We start from the raw sequence: 24,566 nt of genomic DNA on the forward strand, positions 1-24,566 counted from the left end.
CAGTTGCCCAGCAGGAAAAGGCGTTCTGGATGATTCGAGGTCCAGAGGATACGAGACAGACTCTCAGCCACTACAAACATCAAAACTGTAACATGAAGTACAGCACTTTGATGCCACCCACCAAACACGTGACCTCTGCTCTACTCCTCTAGCTTCTCGAACTAACAGTCAGTGTGTGACCAGAGCAGAGGTCAGTGACTCTGTACAGTGACACCGTTCTCAGTCTGTGGAGCTGTCTGTTGGAAACAGACGGCCCCCCATGTTCCCTGAGGAGGAAACCTGCCCCCCAGAGCAGTGGTGTGGCTCACTGAGGGGGAATTATTAGCTGGTGGACAACAGTGGAGGTCTACAGCACAGAGCGATGAGCTGGACCAGGGTCTGGACTCACACACATTACGGTGAGGACACCACATTCACTGGTGTTGCTGGTCTCTGGACAGGGTTTAGGCAGAATTACACAAGTATACAAAATCACCAGCTGCATCCTTTAAGACTTGATTTTGGGATCAGGTCAGAATCTGGCTTAGATGCTATGAAAAGCTTTATATACAGAGACCAACATGTGTGCATGTACCTCGTTTGTCCACAGATGCAGTCCTGACAGGAGGCCTCACTGGAGGATATTTCCCTGATCTGGAATCAGGAAAAATAAAGTTAGAACAGTTATATTTAATCAGATGGATACTGATCTACTGACCAGTACAGACCATTACTCTCTACTACATACCCAATGGGTGATTTGGGTCCCCGTGGCGGCGGTGGTTCTGGTGGAACCACTGTTGGCAGCGGTCCTGGTGGAGCCGGTGGTCTGCTGGTCTGTTGGCTGGAGACAGGTGGGGGGAGGAGTGGAACTTTTTGGGGTGGTGGGATGGAGGGTGGTGGAACTTGGGGTACTGGAGGAATGGAGGGGGGTCCTGGTGCTGGTTGGGGAGGCAGAGGAGGGAGGGGCGTGTTCCTGACTGACCCGGTCCTGGGCTCCAATATGCTGGACTTCTTGTTTCCTGGAGGAGGAAGAGGAGGCGGCAGAGGAGGCACTGCTGGGAGAGCTGGGAGCACTGGGAGAGGAGGTGAGAGCTGAATCAGGTTTAATGAACCAGAAAAACCTCACTCGTCAGTTTCCAAACAAATGTGACTCAAATTTAACTGAGTCGCCAGAAGATCAGAGTGAGTTTCCACCTGCTGTCGACGTGAGGAGCGACACAGCTGGTGGAGCTCAAGGCTGTGGGTTTGTGTTGGGAGACACGTGACTACAAAGAGACTCAAAATACTACAAACAGCTACACACAGACTCAAAACACTACAAAGAGCCACAAGGGGACTGCAAAGAAATGTAACAAGATGCCAGAAAAGCACATTTAACATAGTGGAGCTGATTCTCTGCACACAGACCGCTTGATAAAACAAAATGTTATCCTAAGATGTATGTTTACATAAAGCTTTCTGAGGCAGATTTCTAATAATCAGATGGATGAAATCGGAAAATACAGAAAAACAGCGTCTTCCCTTTGCCCACCACCACCGGGTGAAAAATCCTTTATACAGACTGATCTGACATGAGACGTGTCAGCTGCTCATTCACTCTGAAGTGATTTTACTTGGAGCACAAGTTGATGACTAACTAATGCCTTTCTTATTCAGGTTGAAACGTTAGAGCTCATCAGACTGATGTTGTGACGTTTACACAGACGAGGCCGACGTAAACTGATCTGAACAGTTTGACTGTTTAAAACACTCACCATACATGGAGGAGTTCCTCTCAGGGGTTTGAGGGAGCGGGGGGTCAGAGCTCGACCGCTGTCGCCCTATGGTTTCTACTGCAGCGGGTTTACTGGGTCCTGGTCCTGCATGGGGACAAAACCACACGTCTCAGTATTCTGAACAGATACAAACAGGGAGTCGGCCATTACACTGCTCAGCTACCTGCGGCTGCTGGGATGATCATCATCATCAACTTTATTTATATAGCACATTTAACACACCCAGAGCTGACCCAAGTGCTTAACACAATATCCACAAAACCCATTAAAATAAAATAAAACAAACAACAATAAAACAACCACCCATCATAAAACAAAGGCTCAACAAGACAGAGGCCCATACTGATTGGAACGCCAAACGGTACAGATGAGTGAACAACGAGGGGGCCTGCCTAATGTAAAGGGGCAATGCATTCCACAACTTAGGAGCCCCCACAGAGAAGGCTCTGTCCCCACTAAGTCTCCGCCTAGCCCTCGGTGTCTCCGAGAGCAACTGATCAGCTGATCTGAGGCACCGAGTGGGGCTATAGGGATGCAGCAATTCTGTAAGATAAAGGGGGGCCAAACCATGTAGAGACTTAAAAACAAATAAAAGAATCTTAAAATGAATTCTAAAACACACCGGCAGCCAATGTAGAGAAGCCAAAATGGGTGTGATATGGTCCCTTTTGCGCCCCCCAACCAGTAGATGAGCAGCAGCATTTTGAACTCTCTGAAGGAGGGCAAAAATATGATATTTTGCTTTATTTGTTCAGTCAAAACAGCAAAACTATTAAAATAATCTAAACTACACGGCGAGTCTGGGGCCTAGAACTTTAGTATTTTCTTTTACTTTCAGTACGTCTCTCTCCCACCTACACGCCCTAACTGTGTGCTAACATTAGCTAATCAGCATGAGGCTGATAGGAATGTCAATAGCTTAGCAGGTATTTGGTCATAAACCAAAGTTCTAGACACATTAATATGTGAGCTGATGGAAAGTCAAAGGATCTTCCATCAGGCCTCTGGCTGAACGTTCATAGCAATGTAAAATGACCCTCCATCAGAGCCGTCTTCGTACAGCAGCAAAGACATTGTCCACATAGTCTATTAAACATTTAAATCATTTAAGATGATCTTATTCAAATTTGGAGAAAAAAAACTCCCGGTATTTTACTTTAGACTGATACTGATGCAGCTCTTTTCTTAATTTTATCAGTAATGAAATCCTCTGGGTGCTTGGACCAGCCCATCACTTTTAGCACTGGAGCTAAATTTGACCGTTAACTGGGCGGGTCGAGGGTCTGAGTTAACCCCTCTGACCTTTGCTGGGTGCTCTGGGAGGCAGCGGGGGTGTTGGGCCCGGTGGCGGCAGGTTGAGGTCCATCATGGTGCCGTAGCTCTCATTGTTGATCATCATACTCGTGACCTGAGGCCTCTGTTTGTCCCGTGCCAGGCAGGCCACATCCCGGGCCAACGCCGCCAGGTTGGACTGCATGGGGCCGCTGCCTGGCATGAAGCAGCTGACCGGACGCTCCTCACGACGGTTGGGGATAGGCTGTGGGGGGACACAGACACTGCTACACATCCTGAACATTTCTAGATGCTGTTTTACATGTAGCAGAATTTGACTTGGTCAGATAAAACCAGCTGACCTTGTCCTCCATCTCGTCGTCACTCTCATCCAGGTCCTCGTTTTGGAGACGCCATTCATACTCGACGTGAACATGGACGTTAAACTTTCCGGTCTGAGCTTGAGTCAACTGAAACACACACACACACAACAACATTTTACATGTGTGATCAAACAATCACTCACCTTCCACCCAGGTGGATGCAAAGGGCTCCTGAGGGGAAGACGGCACGAATATGAACACATCAATATATTTGAGACTACGTCATAGAAATGATACCGGTGAGATAAAGAGAATAAAACCAAGGCAGTATAAATATTACTCAGTTTTACTGTAACTGTGTTGTTACTAAGGTAAACAACAACAACAACAACGTGTGTCTAAAATAAAAATCTCAACTCAAAGGTCTCCTTACTGGCTTTTGTTGAGCTTTGTGTTTCACCTCTTGGTCTTCAGAGCTAGTAAAGCTAGCGAGTACACTTCTATGCTAAGTTTTTTTTGTCCCAAATCAAAAATTCAGCTTATATACAAGTTTTTAGACATTTATTTCATGTTAGTCGTGTACTTCACTGCACATTTAGTCCTTTTCAAATCCTCATCATAGTCAGCTCTTGTTAAAACCAAGGCTGTGTACTGGCAAGAATCTGGCGATACAATACATATCACGATACAGGGGTTAGTGTTTGATTTATTGCGATATACTGCAATACTGTAAACAAGGTGATGTACTGCAGCTTTTTTCAAAATCAGGTTTTAGAGAAATTGGCATAAAATAAGCAACACAGCATCATATGCATAAAATCTCCTGTAAAAAGGTTTCATATGTCCCTGCATAAACTCGGCACTACTTGCATGTGAACTTTTGTGATTCGATACAGTATCGCACAGCATAATATGACAATAGGAACTCAGGAACTACCTCATATAATTCCAACCGTACTGTTTACACACTCATTTTGCACATGCATAATTGCACATTCACTGCTGAATATTTGCGCACACAGCTCCCATGCAGGATACATTCTCTCTTCATTATATTGTATCCTTGTATTTTCATTATGCTGCTCTCATCGGCTGTTTTACAGTGCCTTAGATTTTGAAATTTAGATTGTGTTACCTATGTATCTGCATTATATTTCACTTGTATTATGCGGCATTCATGTGGACAGCAAAGAAAGAATTTCATTGTACAGGGAAACACGTTTCCTCACTGTGCACATGACAAACACTTGACCTTGATGTAAATAAACGAAGACAGCTCACGTCTTCCATTTGAAGGACATTACAAACCAAACAGAGGCTACCATCTATCTCTCACCAGCTCTTCGCACTGAGTGTGTCGCAGGCGTCTGGCGATGTCCAGCGGCGTCTCCCCTGCGTCATTGGCTGTAGACACAAACCATATGTTGCACACAGTTATTGACTGTGCAATCTTATATGATCAGGTGGAAACTTTATCTTGAAGCGCACACGTCAACGCTACTTATCATGTCCTTTGGTCGTGTTCATATATTTTCATGACAGCAAATATGTCCTAATGTAAAACCTGTACATTTTCTCATAAGAGACATTTTGCTGTTTTCTACTTGTTTTACTTTCTCCTTTTATTTTCTACCTTTCTGTGACTTGGTGCCTATTTTCTTCTATTTCTTTACTTTAGCCACTAGTTAAGATAACAGGCAGGTTCTCAGTGACTAACACTGCATTCATATCATATTTACTTTCCCACCTGGGGAAACTACACAACTGTCCACAAACTGTTGGTAAAACAGCTGCAGAGCCTCCACCGCTGGCGTTACATCTAAATGAATCAAACAGTAACACTAACACACGCCCACTGGGTGAATTTAAAGGCCCCTGTACACGGTGTGGCTCAGAAATGCTGCTCTAATGCTAGTTGTGTCATGTTGTTATCCTCGATGTGCAGCAGGCGCTGCTGTCGTCCTGTTCTCACCGATGGACACGGAAGCTTTTCCTCTCAGCAGCAGTTTGAGACACTCGCTGTTGTCTATCAGGCAGCAGTAGTGCAGCGCTGTGCTGCCTCTCGCCGTCTGCTTGTCCAGGTTAGCACTGAAGCACACAAACACAACTTGGCATCACTGCACGTGGGGACACTCACTGACACTGCATGCTCTACAACATTTTATTTCTCATTCGGTGTCGGCCCTTCACAGGCGAGCAACAATAAACATGGAGGAGAGCGACGACAACGACGGGGTCAGTGGAGAGACCAGGATGTTTCACATGTGGTGGATGTTTATGGAGAAGCTTCTGATCAGGACAAACTGGAAGGAACATATCGTAACCCAGTGGTTTGGGAGGAAACTGGGCCATCTGACTGTTGCGCACACCACCTGGATGTTATTCTTGTGCGCACGTGGCTCATATTTCAGTGCATGTGTGGCAGTTTAGGAGCTCAGCGGTGTTCACACGGGAGGCGGATACAGAGCACACGGATAGGATGCATTCAAACATCTGTCATTAGTTGCAGCTCTTATGATGCTGCACAGTTCAGGTGGGAGCAGTTACCCGTTTTGTGCGAGGAAGTCAACGATGTGGAGGGAGTTCCTGTCGGCCATACGCACGGCCAGGTGGAGCACCGTCTCTCCAGGTTCCTGAAAAACAGAGCACTTCAGTCAAAAGTGGTGGAGGAAGTGAGGGAGACTGACTCCATCAGGAGGTCTTTCCTGACATCTGTCCTCGTGCCAGGAGTGTCTATTCACCCACCTTCTTCATCTCGGTGAGACTAAGACTGATTGTGTTATTTTTGGTTTGTATTTCATCCCAGGTGCTACTGACATTTGTAGGAAACCTGCGTGTGGCATTTGACAGTGAGCTGAAATTCAACACACAAATCAACTGTGTTGTAAAAGTGAGCTTGTTTTCTTTTATCCAAAGTGAAGCCTTTAACACATAAGGATCCTGAGAGAGGAGTTCACGCTTTTATCAGATTGGACTATTCTAACACTCTGTATGTTGGTGGAAAGGAGTCATGACTTTCCAGCCCTCGGTCCAAAATGCTGCTGCTCATCTCATTCATAAAACATCTAAATATGATCATATTACCCCTGTTCTACACTTGCTCCACTGGCTTCTGATACACTTTCGGACTGATTTTAAACTCTCGTTCGTGTTTAATGACCTCAGTGGTAAAGCTCTATCGTATGTGGTTGCCCGTAGACACTGTAGAGATCCCAGGTCCTCCAGCCAGTTTCTTTTGGACGTCCCCAGATCGAGGTGTAAACAGTGGGGTGACAGGACTTTTGCTGTGGTTGCTCCCAAACTGTGGAGCGCCTTACCACCAGAGAGCCGATCCACTACGGACCAGGTACGTTTTAAAGCAAAGCTCAAGTCTTACTTATTCACTTTGTTGTTCCACACCAAGTAGAGCTCTGACCTCTTTTATTAACAGTGGTGTAGATTTTTCTACTCTCTTTCTTCTTATTGTGGTTTTACCTTGACTTAATGTGAAGCACTTTGGTCAGCGTTTTTATTTATATGGCACATTTTGATTTGATTGATTCGATACTACAGGTGCTGCAGCAGAGATGATGTGGCACAGTGTCTGTACTGAGTGTGGGCGTACGTGTTCTTTGGGCTGTGGGATGACCTCCATCAGGTCCACCCCCTCAGCGTAGACCTGGATCAGAGACAGGATGTCTCTGTTCCTGACGGCCTCGTACAGAACCTGCAGTCTGGATGCGGCGTCGGGACAAAGGTGCCGAGCAAAACGCTTCTCTGTGTACTTTGCTGTGATGTAGTCCTTCCTGATCTGCCTAAAAACACCAGCGGACAGAGAGAAGGGGTTAGTACGTCAGGGTTTACCAGGTTTTGGATTGTCTTAACGTCAGGCTCTCACATGTCGCTTCTCGGATCAGGTTTGGTCATGTCCTGCTCCACCAGATCGGCCTCCATGATCTCGTTGAAGCTGGCATTTCCCACATTCTTCGCCAACTAAAACACAACACAACACATGAGGATTCATCACTGCTGCTCCTTCCTCAGTCAAAACAGTCACATGCTCGTGGTTTCTGCTGGTTCCACAGACTACGCTGTACACCTCTACTGTCTGTAAATGCTGGTTACTGTAGATGGAAAAAACCTAATAGAGAATAAAAACCAAAGAATCCAACTTGCAGACAGAAAACCATCTGCTCTGCCTGAAGCTCTGATTTCCGTTACCTCTCTGGGGACGGTGAAGTGGACTCACCAGAAGCTCAGAGGTCCCCAGGACGTCCAAGTCCAGACTCTGGATCCTGGAGTAGTGGACTCCCATCTCTCTGTGGATCCCCGAGCACTCGATACAGATCAGGACCCCCAGGTTGGTGGAGAGCCAGGTGGGGTCTGACGGAACGAGAGAGGAATTTATTCTTCTTCAGTTTATTCTCTCTACACCACTGAAGTGTCTGCTCGACCAGGTTAACGTAAAGTGGTGTCGGCATGTTTACAAGTATGAGTCCTAGAACGCAGCATCAGCCCCGATACTGGTGTCACGTTTAGTTTCTAAATCTCATGCACTTTAAACTGAACTTTAAATACTGTTTTTTTCACTTCACTTCATTTGTTTGACAGCTGCAGTTACTTTTCACAGTATTAAGTAGAATCAACTAATTCTGACATCATTTTATAGGTTAACAAACACAACAGAACAAAACAGTTGCGAGGACCAGTCTGGGTGCTCGTACAGAGCTGGGGTGGGGGGGCCAGGGGCTGTCGACGACCCCGTCACTCATAACAAGAAGCTGACAGAGGAGAGAGACCTGCACCTCCTGTAGAGGTCCTGGTGAGGGTGTCGTACTGCAGCTGTGGCCCTGATCCAAACCCAGCCGCTGATAGACTGACAGCTCAGCTGAAACTTGGGACCTGTCTAATTCCTGCATCAGCAGCTGTTACACCAAAACCCAGCAGTGTCCCCGTCCTACAGAAACCTGTCTGACCAGCAGCCTGGGAACAGACGGGTCGCTCCACATGGACTAAAGGTAATCAGAATACCCCTGGGGCCTGGTTCTGTTTTATAAATCTCAGTCACTGTGGAACTGGGCGCACGTGCACAAGCTTCTTTTCCACTCCCGGATTTAGACATAAATAGACATAGACACACCTTTAATCAGTCATTTGCATAGAAACAAAATCTGAAATACACATTATTAGACATGGCAGTGAAAGCAACGCTGAGGAGGAAGCACAATTTCAACAAGGGTGAAAGTGAAATTAAAGGGAGGCATCAGCCACCTGTCACCAAAACGTCAGAACCTTCTCTAAACACACTTTCTCGTCTCATAGCCGCGCTGGCAGAACGCTCCACTAACACCTGGACATCCCTCCTCACCCAGGACCAACACACAGCCACAGCTCTTTACAGAGGGCTGTCATTTCCTCACACAGCTGCTCAGTCGTCGCTTAACAAGAACGAGTTCATGACAGGAAAGTTTACAGAATCATTTAGAAGCAAATACTGTAGTAGCAGCATCGGTAGAGGGAGCTGCACATTTGCAAGTAGGAGTAGTGAAGTAGCAGTGCATTAGTAGAGGTAGCAGTAGTACTAGTAGTATTAGCAGTAGTACTAGTAGTATTAGCAGAAGTACTGACCTGCGGCTCCGCAGTCGCAGCAGCTGTCGTTGCCTCTCATCCTCTTTACCTCTTCGGCGATGGCCTTGGTCAGTTCCTGGACAATGTTGTTCTCGCCGTCATCCTGGTCTCCTTTGAAGGCCATGTTCAGAGCCTCGTCCTTACTGTTCTGCAGCACTGACATCCAGCTACAGCAACAACACAACATCAGACACCCGGCTGCAGCAACGACACAACATCAGACACCCGGCTGCAGCAACGACACAACATCAGACACAACGACACAACATCAGACACGACACAACATCAGACACCCGGCTGCAGCAACGACACAACATCAGACACTTACATCTGACACTCTGCTTCATCCTCGGCTTGGAAGTGATACGTTCTGTCGTCTGACGGCGGGAAACACAAAACAACATGAACCATGAAGCAACTGCTCATCACTTTTAGATAAACTCAGACATGACGATGAACTAATGTCAAGCACCTTCTGATGCCATCGGCCATCTGAATCATTTGTAACTTGGAATGAGTAAAGCATAAAGAAACTCAAGCAGATTTTTAATTTAGAAAAATAAAAAACAGTTTACTGTCATTAGAAAACATTATGAAGTTATTTAGTTACACTTTAAGGGTTTGACAGTTTTTAACAACTCAACCTGTGTGAAACTGACTCCAAACACATCCGAATGATTAAGGCCACATCAGTAAAGTTAAAAGAAAACACAGCTCACGTGAAAACAGGTCAAAGCTCTTCTTCTCCTCTGGATTCCTCTTCACCTGGCAGGTGAGCAGGTTAACTTTAGCTGGAGCTTTGTTAGCCTGCAAGACAAAGAGCAGGGAGAAAGGTAACAACAGCAACAGTGCTGAACCCGACAGAGACCCAGACTGGTCAGTACTGAATCAAACATATAAGGCATGTCTGAGATGAGCCGGATCTGCACAGAATCAGATAACCACCTATTGTTGCACAGTGCAGCCGTTTGTTCTGACATAAAACATACACAGGCAACGATACTGTCACATGATCCAGGCGCCGCAGTTGCTCTCCACCGCCTCTAAGAGCTCAGGGCATGATGGGAGATGCCTGGCTCTCACCTGATCTGAGACCTGATTGGTTTAGTTGCTGGATCGACAACATGGCGTTTCAGAGAGTATGTGGCGTCTTACCGTTCCGTGGCAGATGGTCAGGAAACCGTTCTTCACCGAGCACTTCCTCTTCTGCCACACCTTCCTCAGGCTGAGGAAGAGTGAACAATGGGGATCAGTGCTGACAAACTGTGTTACAGAGAACATACAGTGCCTTGCTGACTGCTGGTCGGTACCAGTGTTGGGCCATAACACGTTACTGTAGTAATATTACTTTTCCCAGTAACGAGTAGTGTAAGAAGTTACAAATAAAATTTCAGTAATCATATTACAGTTACTCCCTCCAGAAGCAAATACTGCTTATCCTGAACAGTGTTGAGGGGGGGCCTGGGCCAATCCCAGCTGACTTTGGGTGAGAGGTGGGGTATACCCTGGACAGGTCGAGTAACGAGTATTGAGTAATATATTACATTTTGTGAGTAAAGAGCCCAACACTGATCAGTATTCATGCAGTCAACCTCACAAACTTAACACAAATGTGTGTTTCTACAAGCTGAACAAGAGACAAAGTCAGGAATTGGTGGCACTTGAACCCTGCAGGAGGAAGGATGGCAGCCATGTTTGAAAGTTATTTGCCTGTGGGATTCTGGGACTTTGAGTTCACTCACCCCTCACTTCTCTTGTAGAGGAATCCAGAGCGTTCGGTTCCATGGGCCTTGTTTCCCTGCAGCTGGTGGAGGCTGTAGCCTGCATTCTGCTTCGCCTGGGAGTCCTAAGGACACCGGGACACACGGAGAGGACGTCAACATCCAGGTTTATAGTCCAGAGTCTCTGTAGCTTGTCCTGAGGGTGGCGCTAGACTCATTAATAACTAAAGAGTTGACTGGAGGAGTGAGATGAGGTCAAAGTCCAACATCTGTCCAGCAGATGTTGGACAGATGTTGGACTTTCTTGTAGGTAAAAAGGTCAGTACATGATCCACAGGCCTCAAGATGTTTTTCTACACACATTACAAGACGACCAACATTTAAATACAACTTTAAAAATTATAAAAGAACTACATTTGGCACATTTGTTCCATTAGTCAGTTTAATGTTGAAACTTTACTGAACTAAAATTCAGCTTAGTTAAATAAAGCTACTGGCATTTGTTTTGAATCTTCTTCTTATTTGGTCAAAACTGTATCAATCAAAACTACGGCGTAGTCGTCACATTTAACACCTGTAATTTCAAAATGTTTTTACTGAACAATCTGAAAGAACGATGTCACGTTTTACACCCACTGACATAAAAATAACATGATGTGGAGAGTCTGCAGTAAACACATGCGCAGATCCACATCCCTCTGCCACAGCACGTTGACCGTGCTCACTGAAATGTCATTTTCTCCTTCCTTTCAGTAATAAGACTGGTTTGGTCAAAAGGGCCGGCAAACTGCACTCCCACCTCTTTCTGCTCCGACTGCAGCGAAGCTTTCAGGACGTCTCGGAGCTGAGTCAGCTGCTTCCTCTCTCCGTCCTGAGTCTGTTTAATCTGATCAACAGGAAAAACAAGAGACACGAGTTAGTTGTGGCCGAACTATTCGAATCATCTGCTTGAGTAAAAACAGCAAAACACACTGTAAAAAAACTTCACCTGAAGTAAAAGCAAAACACATTCAGACCAAATGTACTTAAAGTAAATGTGCTCATTATGCAGGTGAGCCTCGTCAGTTTTACAGTATTATATCACTTTAATGTTGGAGGAAGTCACGGTGGAGCTCATTTAACCTTCCTGATACAGTGCTGAGTCTTTTAGTCTGGTATAACACACTATACGTAATGATCTGTCATATGAATGTAACAGAAAGTACCACTACTTTGCCATAGATGGAAATACTCAAGTAGAATTCTGACATTTAATCCCAGTGATTTCTGTCTGAACAAAGTGACTGTAACAGCTCCACAGCTGTGAGGCCAACAGAGGCCAGTGCCATCTGGGAGAATTCAGAAACGCCTCAAGTCTCTCCGTCCGTTCACTTTTTGAAGTTTGTCCTGATAAAAAATGCTTATGTCAAATCAACACTACGTGATGAAAGCAGAGACTATGAGATAAAAGTCAAACGTATGAGCTTTGGAGAGTCAAGTGTGCAGCACTCGTCAGCTCTCTCAGATCCAGTCCGGTCCCAGTACCGGGACCGCTGGGCAGTGAAGGGTTAACGCCGTTCCCTCCCTGTCACGTGCTGCTGTCGGTTTCTCACTCAGCACTGAACACCTGGCATCCTCACCGCGGTCAGGTCCGTAGCCAGTTTCTCTACAGATGGCTTCAGACTCTCCACAGCTTTCAGTCCGTCCTGGAAAAAACTGAACAGAGCAGCGAAACAAAAGCACGGTTTGTAAGAAGAAGTGCACAAACGTGTCTATAATACACCAGAATCCGGTGACACTGTGTGGTAACTGCATGAAACACAGCGTGGACTAAATTAATGATGCTTTTATTTCAAGCCTTGCTCCATTTGTATTTCTTTGTCTCTGAACGAACTGCTTTCATAAATAGCTTCACATATTTCTGGTTGATACTAAATAATGTACGGTGGAGAGCGATATTTCTGAAAGTCCCTTCTGACTGATGGAAACATGTTTGTATTTTCGTACTTGCACTGAGCGTGGAAATACTTGATGAGGTTCTGGAGGAAGTCAACCCCTTTCTTCACTTTGATCTCGTTCACCTTGAGGAGATACTGCAGAGACGAGACACCAGGGAAACCAAATGACACAGGTTGGTGGTTACTGACTCCTCTTGTGATGAGCTTTGTTAGTTTAGAGATGAAACACTGTGAGCGACATCACCTCACACATCTGCAGCTGGAAGAGTTGCCTCTCCTTCTCCATGTCCTCGGCAATTTCTCCTCCGCTGAACTCGGTCCGGATCATCCCGTGCTGCTTGGCGTGCTCCCTCTTCTCCTTCTCGATCTTGGCTCTGCAGAGGTTGAACACCAGGGTTAGATGCTGAAGACAATTGTTCAGATATCAGAAAACATCTTTTCTCAACACTGTACTAAGCTAAATCAATAGGGAGACATTTTCTTAATGCTGGAAAATCAGGATTTTAACATGTGAAGGGGGGGTTTAAAGACAAATCATTGACAGAGACAATCACATGTTGACAGAAGAAGAAGAGACACTTTAAGTTTGACTGAAGACTACACAGTTTTCCAGGAACAGCCCCCACGCTTGTTGGACCTTTATGTCTGAGTAAAATTAACTTCAGAACCATGACGAAGCGTGGGGACGTTCAGAGGACACGTTTGGCTGAACTGAGGTTTAACCAGATCCAGTGTGTGATCAAGTCCTTCTTACAGTTTGGTCTCGTAGTCCTTCCAGGCTTTGTCGAATGGTTTCTTCAGGTCCTGCAGGAGGCACAGACGCCACACTGTTAGTTTTGAGCTCCGACCAATCAGATCGCAGCACTGACTCATAGCCACACACACAGGACTTTGACCCGTGACTCGCTGCAGCACCATGACTGTGTGAGCTGACTCAACAGGAGTCTCTGGTTTTAGTTCTGTTATATAAATCTCATACTGGATCTGAAACACATGCGCTATATGACCACGCTCCCGTAGACATTATGACGACACCACTGACAAACATGTCAATAAAATGGAGATATTTACTTATGAATCCCAAGATCTGAGACGTTTCAATTGCTTTTAGTTGGTCAGATTAACTGATAACGAAGATGATCACTGACATCAACAGGGTCTCTGCAGCGTTCACCAGGCCAAAGAGAAGATCCAACACAGAACGGTCATTTAATGTCTGGAACAACACGTGGACAGGAAACCCACGCGTTGTTCCAGACATCCCAGATGTATATAACAATAAATCTAATCAATCACGTAATGTGACCTGGACCCATGTACACGCAACTGAGCACACAAAAAAAGATGCAAACGACTACAAAATGATGCAAAACAACAAAGAGACATATAAAAAACAGAAAACACTTTAAAGCTTCGACGCTTCCTAACAGCTGTCTGCTGCTGGAATAATGTCACAGTCCAGAAGAAGTATTCTAGATCTCTGCCCGAGACATTTTCAATTCTCCAAAAGGGTTTTTTTAAGGGAACTGCATTCGACCTGCACCTGATCCTGTTGGACTGAGACCGGCTGGTTCACACAGAGAGAAAAAAGTGAAGCACAAACCCCTTTGACGCCCTTCAGGTCCCCCTTCAGCAGACTGTCCAGAGGGAAGGTGATGATGTTGTTCATGTTCTGTAACTGCAGACAGGAAGTCATGTTAAAGCACAGACAGCCTCGCACACACACAGAGTCACAGACGTCTTCGTTCACACGTCACAGAGGACAAACTGAACCCAGAGTCCAGTACTCATCTGTCTACTCCAGGCTGTGCAGTGCGTCCCCTCACCAGGTTTTTGAAGAGCGCCGTCAGCTCCTTGGTGAACACGGCGAACTTGAGGAAGGCGGAGCCAACCTCGGTGTCATCCCTGCACACACAGTTGTCCCCGAACTTCTCCATGGACTGGACGTACTGCTCCTCGTTCTCCACGTGAGCTGCAACGCACAACAGAAACAATTACAGCGATACACAGTAAAAAGGACGACACCTCAAACACCAGGTTGTGTCGACTCCAGCAGCCTCTGTCCACCTCAGCTTTGTCTCCGAGTCCATATGGTGTGAAAGAACAATGTCACGTGGTGTGTCTTTAGTTACACGTCTGAATCCCAATTGGCTCCTGTGTGACAGGCTCCAGCCAAATGTTCGTTGTGTTTTATTAAGATCAAGGATTAAATCCATGGATAATAAAATAGTTATAAACAGATGAAATTAGTATTTACATGATGCATCATAGAAGTGAAAAGCAAAACAAGCAAACAAACAAACACTGTTTTTGTTCCTACAGGAAGCAATGAGATCAAATACAGCTCGTAAAAACTCTTTATATGCAAGTAAAAATCTTTGTTTTCCATTTTTATTTTGCAAATGGGAGAACGGCTGTAAATAAAAAGTAAGGGACCAAATGAACCTTGGCTTTGTTAACGAGGTCAATCCACTGAAACTGTGTGTTTCATTGTTCTGCTCCGAGTTGTGTGGATGGTTTTCACCGAGTCCATCTCTGTGTTTCACACTCCACAGTTTTCCTTTTTCCGAGCCCAGTTAATGTTCAGTGTCGTCCTACGGCTCAGCCACCAGCTGCTGCGTGTGCACATGTTCCACGTCTGTTGTCCTCAGCGTCACTTTCACAACATGACACTTCTTGGTCCTGGTGCTTCTTCACCATCACCCCCTGACCCCCCATGTCTGGTTTATAATGTGTTCTGTCCTTTACAGCTGCAACATGCACAGGCCGGGCTCCAGCTGGTGGTGCCGCTCTGCCACAGCTTAACATTGTGCTTCCTCACTGAAAAAGCTGAGCTTCCTGTTTCCTCCTCTGTCTGTCGACTGTTAGTTTCTTCACTACAGACTGTGTCAGTGACACTGGACTGAGGAACAGGCCCTTGTGCCAAAAGCTTTTTTTTGGTCACACAACCAGGACCATGCTGCGTTTGCTGAACACATTTGCTAGGATTCATTCTCCACATTGGTGCACAAACAGACCGACCGACAGCAGCTCGTGGCGGAGGGAGGCTCTCCCTCGGCAGGCTGGGACATGACAGCCATGACAGGAATGTTGGGAGGCGAGACTCCACTTGCCTGAGCACTAACCCACCGACCACATGGCCACCTCACAGCTGCTCCACCACATGTTCGCTCATCTCACGCCTGCAGCTTTTTGGATAATGAGTGGAGGCAGATTAGCGCGGTGGTAAATGCGAGCTTTCTCCAGCTTCGTTTGCTTGCACAGGTCCAGTGTTTCCTTAACAGTGGCCTTGTAAAAACAGTCCAGGTCTTCATTAGCTCCAGGCCTGATTACTGTAATGTGCCGAGTGTGGGACTCAGTCAGGTCTTAATGTTTTGTCTCCAACTGGAGCAAAATGCAGCTGCTCGCCTTTTAACGTGTACATCAAGTGTGAACTGCTCCCTTCACTGGCTCCCTGTGCGTTTTAGGATCGATTTTAAAGCGTTGCTGTTTGTTTTCAGGGCACTAAGAGGTCTCACTCCTCCCCATCTCACCGAGGCTTTGAGCACCTGTGGGTTTCCCTGAGCTCTCAGATCAGCTGATCTGGGTCTACTGGACCAGATATGAAAGGAGGGGGGGGGTCTTTGCAGTTGGAGTTTGGCTGTTGAACTGTGCTTAATATCAGACATGGTCTCCTTTAAATCGGGATTAAAAACCTATCTTTGAAATTAGCGCTCGGCTGCCAGTAGTTTACTGACACTCAGGTCACTGCTCTGTTGTGGTAAGTCTTCATTGCCATGGACTGTGAAGCACTTTGGTCAGTGTGCTGACTGTGTGTGCTCACTGAACTGGTTTTAAACATGCAGCAATCAATACGGATGTTTCTGCTTTATTTATTAATAAAATTTCATCTCAGTTTATCGTTTATCTTGGTGTGAAGAACCACAAGAATAAGAACAGAGTCTGTCGCTTTCCAAAACACTTTCTTCAGAGAAGTTACAAAGACTTGTACCCGGGGCCTCAGAGCCTGGAGCCTGGTGTGGCACTTTACACACGATGTTTGGAAACAGCTATTTTCTGGCATTGCAGAATAAAAAGTAACTCAGAGTAAGAAGGAAACAAACACTATTATTATGGAGGATTTGCTCTGGGCCAACGTCACCCCCCCTATTCCACACCCTAACCAGTCTAGACGATGGATGGACAGGTAAACACAGGCCCCGGTGACGTTTGTACTGCGAGACAAGTCTGTGACAGTAGTTTCATCTTCCTGACTGTGTGCGATTCATGTGTCTATGCAGCTGTTTATTGTGATGAGTCATCAGTACTTTCACCTCCTTAATCTGATCATGTTCTCACACCGTGCTCAGTGCAACATTCACTTTGTTCAGTAAAAATATTCTGGGAAAAAGACAAGTGGACATGTGGCTTTGACAGTTTGTGTGTGACAGACAGGAAGTGGCAGCAGAGCGAGGTGGAACTCACTCAGACCGGACGCGTGGATGGCCTTCACCGACTTCTTGATCTTGTGCAGAACTGATCGGTCCAGGTCCAGGACCTGAGAGGACAAACAGAGTCAGGACAGAGCATCAGTCTCCGTGCACAGCTGAAACCAGGCCACACGTTTCACTGAGGTGGCCGTGCTTCTCTTTAAATGGCCTGCAGCCCTTTGACTCTTGATCTGAGGAGGACATCGTCCTCTGAGTCTGTAGTGTCTCTCAGCCTGAGACGACTCTCTGACAGTAAAGGTCCCTGAGATGATTCAAAACCAAACAGAGTTACAAAGCTACTAAATACAGAAGCCTGTCAGACACTTCACACAGTCTGGATGAGCTGGTGATGCTCCTGGTGAAGGACCAGAGAGGGAGGAGGTCAACAGATCCACCAGCTGCTGTGAGGACAACTACCTGAACCTTAAAGGTGGTAAAACAGAGGGAGAAATAAATAAATACTCAGAATAATCAGAAGCTTGAGTCTGTTTCTTCTTACATATACCAGTAAGTTCCTGCCGACATGAAACTGAAACGGCCAGAAGTTCACATGCCTTTAAACACAGCAAAGCTCAGGTGTTTCTACTTTAGAACTGAAAGTCTGTTAAGGTCAGTAATGTTCTCGATGTTTTTCATCTGAGGTTTGTGGCTGGTTTCACTCTGCTATTTCATCGATGCCAGTCACAAGACCGGAACTGACTCATTTATTAAAAAGCTGCTTGTACAGTTTTAAGCTACTTCCTCCTCTGTGAGACATTCAAAGACAGTGGGAGGAACGACTGACAGGAGACAGACAGGCTGCACAGGAGGCCTGAAGACAACCAACAGCTAGAGAGGACACTACTGATACTGGAAATCCTTCAGGGAGATTTAAAAAGTCCAGAAGGACCATAAAAACCTTGTGATGTGTCCTTGGAACACTATAAGGAACCTTGGACATCTTTCAAGGACCTCTGGGAAAAAACCCAAAAGGCCATTAAATCCACATCAAGAGCCAACATGGAAATGTTTCAAGCACTGTACCCCTGAACACTTTGGGGAGACCTCAGAAACCTCCTCAGACCTGCCAAGGACCCCTCAGGACACCTGGAGGCAGAGGACCCCAGTTTGAGCACCACTATGTTGTGTTGCCACCGCAGCGGTCTTCAGATATAAACACAGCTCTGTGTGTGCAATGAAACCGAAGTAGACTGAAGCAGAAACACCAGCAGCTAGTTTTTATAGAGACGTGACCACTTTCATCTTTACTTTACTTCAGTATTTCTGCAGAGGTTTGATTGTTGTCCGACTGCGTCCCACTGTGAAAACAACCCTATCAGTGACTCCGCCCTGCGCTGAAGGACGTGGGGTTTAGTCCTACACCACTACGCTGCTGTTTGTTTTACTCTGTCAGCAGCAGCACCGAGTCATGTCACTGTCAGACAGTGAGTCATACATGAGACCAGGTGTGCACAGGACGTGTGTACAGGGCCTGGCCTCTGGCGTGACCCTTCAGGTGATTACCGTACCAGTCTAACGTTCACTCCTCCCTCTGACTCACCTCAGTCATATTTTTAGACTCAGCGTAACTTTTCATTCACAGCTTGTTACTATGACTCATGTCCATCATAAACAAACAGCCACACATCTGTTTAAAAATCATACAAGATGCTTCTTTAACTGCAGAACCTGCCGGAGTGAGACTCACACTGAGGATCCCACCATCTCTGGTGTCCCTCCATAAACCCAGTGAGAAGCCAGAGAGACGAGGCTGCAGATGCCTGAGGATCCTGCTGTCGTTACGTTCCCTTCAGTCTCTCAGTGATCGGCCACAGCTGTCTGGACACCCAAGGGGACGCCGCACCCAGCAGCTGCTCTATGGAAGGAAATCCTTACCAAATCGAGGGAGCACAAACCACACTGAGCACTACTCAGTTTGCAGCTCAGCGTCTGCGAGTGCGCAGCAGGGACACAATTGTAGGCAGAGTCAGGTCTGAGAGTGAGGTAGGACAGAGCCGAGAGCGTAACAGATGATTGGAGCGGCGGGATCTGATTCTGCTCGTACAAATCCAGCCGTTCTGATTTATAAAGTGAAGAGCATTTGCAACTGTTTTGTGCACTTCTCAAAACTTTTGGCACAGACAGACTTTGACACAAACCTCAGTGGAGAAAGACAAGCGCCCACACGGCCGGGATCACGCTCTCAAACCTGACTCTGCCTACAAATCTGTGCATGCCGCGCACTCGCAGACGCTGAGCTGCAGAGTGAGTAGTACTCCAAACGGGGTACGTGTGGAGATTTACCTCCGTACTGGTCACTGCTCATTCTCACACTGTTAACGGGGACACGTTAACGACATGTGGACAAAGTCCTTCATCACCCTTTCGTTTTGAAACCGAGGGCCACCAACAGGCTGCTCATCTGGTTACTGCAATTCTATACGTCTGAGGTGTTGATGACTTATCAGTGTTAAAAGACAGAGCAGCTTTAAGTCCTGAGTAAGACGGAACGAGAGGACGAGGAGGCAGACAGTCAAACACTAGAGGTAAATCAGGTGGAGCGTTTAGAGAGAGAGAGGAGGGACACGTTAGAAACACCATACAAGGGTGGGGGGGGGGGAGCAGGTCCTGTTCAGACAGGTGAGGCCTGACAGAAACATCCCAGCATGCAACAGGAGCAGGAAGCCCTGCGCTGTCCAGACCTGCACTCGCTACAAACCTCAGGTCACAATTTCAGGAGTGTTACTGAAATAAGCAGTAGAAACCTGTAAACCTTTATTCTGGACACACTGATCTTAGAGCCTACTCACGAGATGATGAATATACACTAAGTGGTCAGTTTATTAGGAACCCCCGTCTCAAACTAAGTCTAATCCAACAGTCCTGGAGCGAATCCTCCTTCAGCTTGTGCACACCTTGGGTTCACCTGCAGTCAGCTGGACTGGGTTATGGACCGTACACTGAGAGCTGGTTCTGGTGTTTGGCCTCAGCAGCACAAGTGGGGCGGGCCACACTCACTTTACCCTTAGTGCGTCTCACTGTGCACACCAGGCCTACTGTATCCCCACAAAGCTACAACTGGTGGCGTCTACGTTACATCCAGGTCAGGAGGCCAGTAGCTACATTAGTATGGTACTGGAAATGCAGTACGACAGTGTGTATTTCACTCAGTGCAGTTTCATCTTTACAAGGGAAATGAAAGACTTCTCTTTTTGTTTTGTTGAAATGTCAGATCTTCATCTGTCTTACAGCAGACGCTGAAAACACTTCCTGTAATATTATTAGCAAAAGTCTCAGCAGCGCTAAGTAATGTGCACAAGTGAACCAAGCGACAGCTGCAGCAGCGGTGAAGTGTGTGTGTGTGTGTGTGTGTGCACGATTAGTCCAGTTCAGCTCATTAAACCTTTCTACTGGATGGCTTTCCTGACCTGCACATTTAACGCTGATCCACTCAGCAACACATGTTTATGCTCACGTTTCACCTCCTTCCTAACAAATCACACCGTCCCCCAACAACTCCTTGAGGTTTCAACAGCCCCCTTGAGGACCTTAGAAAACCATTAGTGGCCCTTAAAACTTCAATCAACACGTCCTGGGAAAAGCTGAGGAAGGCTTGAAAGTAGCTCAGCCACCCTGGAAACCAGGCAGGACCTCGAGCTCTGCAAACCCTTCAACATGCACAGGACGCGTTTCCAGGTGCAGCGGCGACTGGTACAGTGACAGCAGCAGCTGGAGTAGTACCAGTACTGACAGCACTGGGAGTAAGGTCAAAGGTCAGCGATTAAAGAAAAGAGTGGAGCCTGTGTGGAATCAGACTCGGGCTCATCTGTGACCTTTGACCTCTGACTACAGCTCCTCCTGTCACTTCTGTCTAAATGTGCCTGGTCATGGTTGTGTTGCAAAAAGAAGCAGCTGCCGAACTAAACTCTTACAAAACAGCTCTGAGCTGTTACACCAGGCGGAAGTGACCGTTCCTCTTTCCAGTGAAACACACACGTTGGCTTTGACTCCAGATCTGGAAGGTCACGCGTATTTATCCACAGAATGACCCACACAAACTCGTTTTCTCGCTGCAGAGCCACCGTGTGCACTGTCTACAGCCTGAAATGACGACCACTTAGCTTCTATAGTATTCTTCACAGGAAGCCAAAGAAAACTGAGGACAGCCTGATTTTCTGTGATTTCACTGCCCATGTTGCCCCATGATGCCCCATGTTGCCTCATGATGCCCAGCGCACACAGGCCGCGTTTTCTGGGTCTACAACGCGGACATTCCGCATGTCTCCGGGGTGGTCTCCCTGTGTGTTCCCTTACCTCCTCCAGAGCTGCCACCGTGTTCCTGCAGTGGGACATCCGGGTGGTGAAGCTGGAGGTGGTCGGAGCTTTGTAGTCCTCGTTAGTCTCCGAAATAAACTCTGTCACAGTGATCATCCCCGACATCGTGAGCTCCGCACACACGCACTGTCCTGACGGGGAAAAATCTTAAGTAATACTGAACCGAAGCGCGGCCGCAGGTGTAAGAACCACACCTGGACTGAGTGGAAGTCGGTCACCCCAAACTGTCACAGACGGACACCAAAGATCCTCTCCTGAGTCCAGGGCGCGCTCGTCCTCATAGCTGAAGGTTAAATCTGGTTTTTATTCCGCTCCGGGTGAAATAATAAAGTTTAGACTCCATGATTTGTTCGGCAGAGGCCAGACCCGGAGCAGCACCGACAGTCCCGACGCACTCCTCCGTCCTCCTGCTGCGAACACCTGAGGAGGAAACTGCACCGAGATGGGCGGAGACGCGCAGAGGCGGAGCGGCGAGAGCTCTCACTCTGCGGCTGTTTCCAGGGCCCACAGTCACACAGCCGGGGATCCATTGTTTAACTTTATTAACTTTATTAGCATTAGACTTGTCTGGCTGGGCAGTGCTGGTTTGGGACGGCTTGACTTTGTACTTAGTATATTATCAATAATAAATAAACTGTACAACCACTTTTAAAGATAACATCAGTTAAAACACTGACAAATTTTCCCTGTTAAAAACAAAAACCCCTTGAAATTAAACACAAAGAGCACACGTTCTAATGTGTGTCCATTAACACGCATTAAAATGCACCAAAATACACGGGATTAAATTACATTTACATGCTGCCAAATCATGTGTTAGTTTGCACAAATGACACAACAAAGGCAAATGAACAGCTTCATTGTACCAGGAAACTTCTTTCCTTAGGGTGCATGTGGCAGTACAGGCTTTGAACTTCTGGGTATTTGACTGCACTGCTGGGGACTGTGCTCATGTACATAGTTTTCACTTTTGTTTTTACACAATCACATGAAATTGCTGCAGGTACTTCCGTGTGAAGGCGAAGCTGCTGCACCGGCTCCCAGAGAGCAGCTCTGTTTATATTACTGTCTATAGCTTTTTATGTGTTGTTTTTATATCTGTATGATATGTTAAGTGCTTTGGTCAGCTGTGCTGTGGTAAAGCGCTATATAAATAAAGTTGAGTTGAGTTGAGTTGAGCTCTGCTCCATCAGTCATTGCTGCTGCTGCCACCTGCTGGAAACAGCTGGGCATCAGGGTTCATGTTCCCAGAAGAGCAGATGATCCAGTCCACACCTGAGACTAGAACGAGAACTTTCAGCACCACTCCTCAGACTGACTTTACAACAGCTCGGCCCCAGACCCCAGAGTCCTGCCAACACAGAGGGATGTCAGCACAAAGTCTGATGGATGAAGGAAACTGCTCCTGGAACATGTTGGAACTCAAGAAGTGAAGAAGTTGTGGTTCTGAGATGAAAATACATAAACAGAACATGGCCGCTCTGGGCTTCCATAGCTGGATGGATGTGATTCTATTAAACCTGAGCAGAGCTGGATGCTGCTCAGTGGATCCTGGCAGCAACAACAACAGAGTGAACGGAGACAACAATAATCATCACACAGAATCAAAACCATTGGACTGAACTGGTCAAATGTTGATGGTCAAAGTGATGAAATCAGACAAATGAGTGTTTGGCGTCTGAGTCACAGTGAAGTGGGATGGTGAATTGTGACCTTTGACCTCAGCAGCTGATCTTCAGTCAGAGTTTGTGTCCACAGGAGACTCTCTCACCTACACACCACACAGAGACACTGAGGAGTCACATGAGATCCTGAACCCAGGATAAAGAGGTTCAGTGAATGTGGTGTTGAAGGTGTGGAGGTGGATCAGTGTGTCAGAGGAGACGGTGTAGAAGGACAGAGTGCCGGCAGGACAGTCCACATACACTGCTACTCTGTGAGACACAGATGAGGAAGAAGAGGAGGAAGAAGAAGAGGAGGAGGGGATGGATGTTTGTCTTTTATTGTGCCTGACACAGTAACCACGACCAGAGCAGACCAGACTCCAGGACTGATCATTCCATCCAAACAAAGTCATCCCTGTATCGTTTCCTCCTGATTCCTCTGTAACTCACTGATATTTCAACCCCTGCTCTCCACTCAACCTCCCAGTAACAGCGACCAGTCAGACCAGTTCCACACAGCGTACAGTATATAACAATCATTCAGCGGCTTCCCAGCTTCTCCCCAAACACGTTTAGACATGAGGGCCAGCAAAGCTGCTAGGACAAACACCATGGTGGGTAGGAGGCTGACAGGGAGCTGCCTCTGTGTGTGGACGGACACTCTCACTTCTGATTGGTTCTCTGTTTTCACTTTGCACCGCCTCTCGTCTGTCAATCAAGGAGGAGTGGGTGGTTTTCTCTGCCCACCGTCGCCCAGTGCTGTCCCAGGGGGATTTGCTGGGGCTTTGCTCAATAATGATAATAATAATAATAATAATAACAATAATAATAACGCCAAGGCGGGTGGCCATCGGACAGGAAATCAACGGTACTTTCCTTCTGTAATCAGAAAACGGTTTTGCTGCGTGTCTCCACAGTAATATATTATTTATCCGAAGTCATGTTGAAGAAGCTTTAATAAAGTTTGCCAGTAACAGCTGCCCAGTTTATAACATTTGTTAGAAAAGCAACTAAAAGTAATATGTTACATTACATTGATGAAGTAATTAAAAAGTTACATTATTTAATACACTTTACCAGGGTAACTAGTATCATGTTACATGTCGAAACTTTCCCAACACTGTTCACAAAGCACCATAAACCTTAACGAGCTCCCAAGGTGACAAACTGGTCCCAGTACGGAGGAGCAAAGACAACAGGCAGAGGAAGAGGAACAGAAACATTCTCCAAACGCTACAGACCAGGTCGTGCTGGTCTGCGCCATGGAGAGATGGAGACAGGGTCCTAGTGGCCATGGAGAGATAGAGAGAGGGTCCTAGTGGCCATGGAGAGATGGAGACAGGGTCCTAGTGGCCATGGAGAGATGGAGAGAGGGTCCTAGTGGCCATGGAGAGATGGAGACAGGGTCCTAGTGGCCATGGAGAGATGGAGAGAGGGTCCTAGTGGCCATGGAGAGATGGAGACAGGGTCCTAGTGGCCATGGAGAGATGGAGACAGGGTCC

At 46.7% G+C, this 24,566-nt stretch overlaps 1 protein-coding gene across 2 annotated transcripts in view; it reads right to left on the reverse strand.

Annotated features, from left to right (window-relative positions):
- Positions 1-21,915, reverse strand: part of asap2b (ArfGAP with SH3 domain, ankyrin repeat and PH domain 2b) — a 23,975-nt gene extending 2,060 nt beyond the window's left edge. For both annotated transcript variants that reach the window (XM_020624666.1, XM_020624665.1), the window contains exons 1-25: positions 21,380-21,915; positions 17,082-17,154; positions 14,444-14,589; positions 14,221-14,295; positions 13,372-13,421; positions 12,862-12,991; positions 12,667-12,752; positions 12,300-12,375; positions 11,480-11,566; positions 10,702-10,805; positions 10,115-10,184; positions 9,679-9,766; positions 9,288-9,336; positions 8,960-9,126; positions 7,581-7,714; positions 7,230-7,324; positions 6,957-7,146; positions 5,900-5,985; positions 5,325-5,440; positions 4,689-4,756; positions 3,392-3,499; positions 3,060-3,294; positions 1,737-1,841; positions 728-1,055; positions 575-633 (exon numbers count right to left, since the gene is read on the reverse strand). In XM_020624666.1, coding sequence (XP_020480322.1) covers positions 575-633; positions 728-1,055; positions 1,737-1,841; positions 3,060-3,294; positions 3,392-3,499; positions 4,689-4,756; positions 5,325-5,440; positions 5,900-5,985; positions 6,957-7,146; positions 7,230-7,324; positions 7,581-7,714; positions 8,960-9,126; positions 9,288-9,336; positions 9,679-9,766; positions 10,115-10,184; positions 10,702-10,805; positions 11,480-11,566; positions 12,300-12,375; positions 12,667-12,752; positions 12,862-12,991; positions 13,372-13,421; positions 14,221-14,295; positions 14,444-14,589; positions 17,082-17,154; positions 21,380-21,505 — 2,851 coding nt within the window. In that variant the 5' untranslated portion in view covers positions 21,506-21,915. The remainder of the gene's footprint in view (positions 1-574; positions 634-727; positions 1,056-1,736; positions 1,842-3,059; positions 3,295-3,391; positions 3,500-4,688; positions 4,757-5,324; positions 5,441-5,899; positions 5,986-6,956; positions 7,147-7,229; positions 7,325-7,580; positions 7,715-8,959; positions 9,127-9,287; positions 9,337-9,678; positions 9,767-10,114; positions 10,185-10,701; positions 10,806-11,479; positions 11,567-12,299; positions 12,376-12,666; positions 12,753-12,861; positions 12,992-13,371; positions 13,422-14,220; positions 14,296-14,443; positions 14,590-17,081; positions 17,155-21,379) is intronic.
- Positions 21,916-24,566: the final 2,651 nt, after the last annotated feature.

The sequence above is a fragment of the Monopterus albus genome, unplaced genomic scaffold (assembly GCF_001952655.1).
Source record: "Monopterus albus unplaced genomic scaffold, M_albus_1.0 scaffold334.1, whole genome shotgun sequence".
NCBI lineage: Eukaryota > Metazoa > Chordata > Actinopteri > Synbranchiformes > Synbranchidae > Monopterus > Monopterus albus.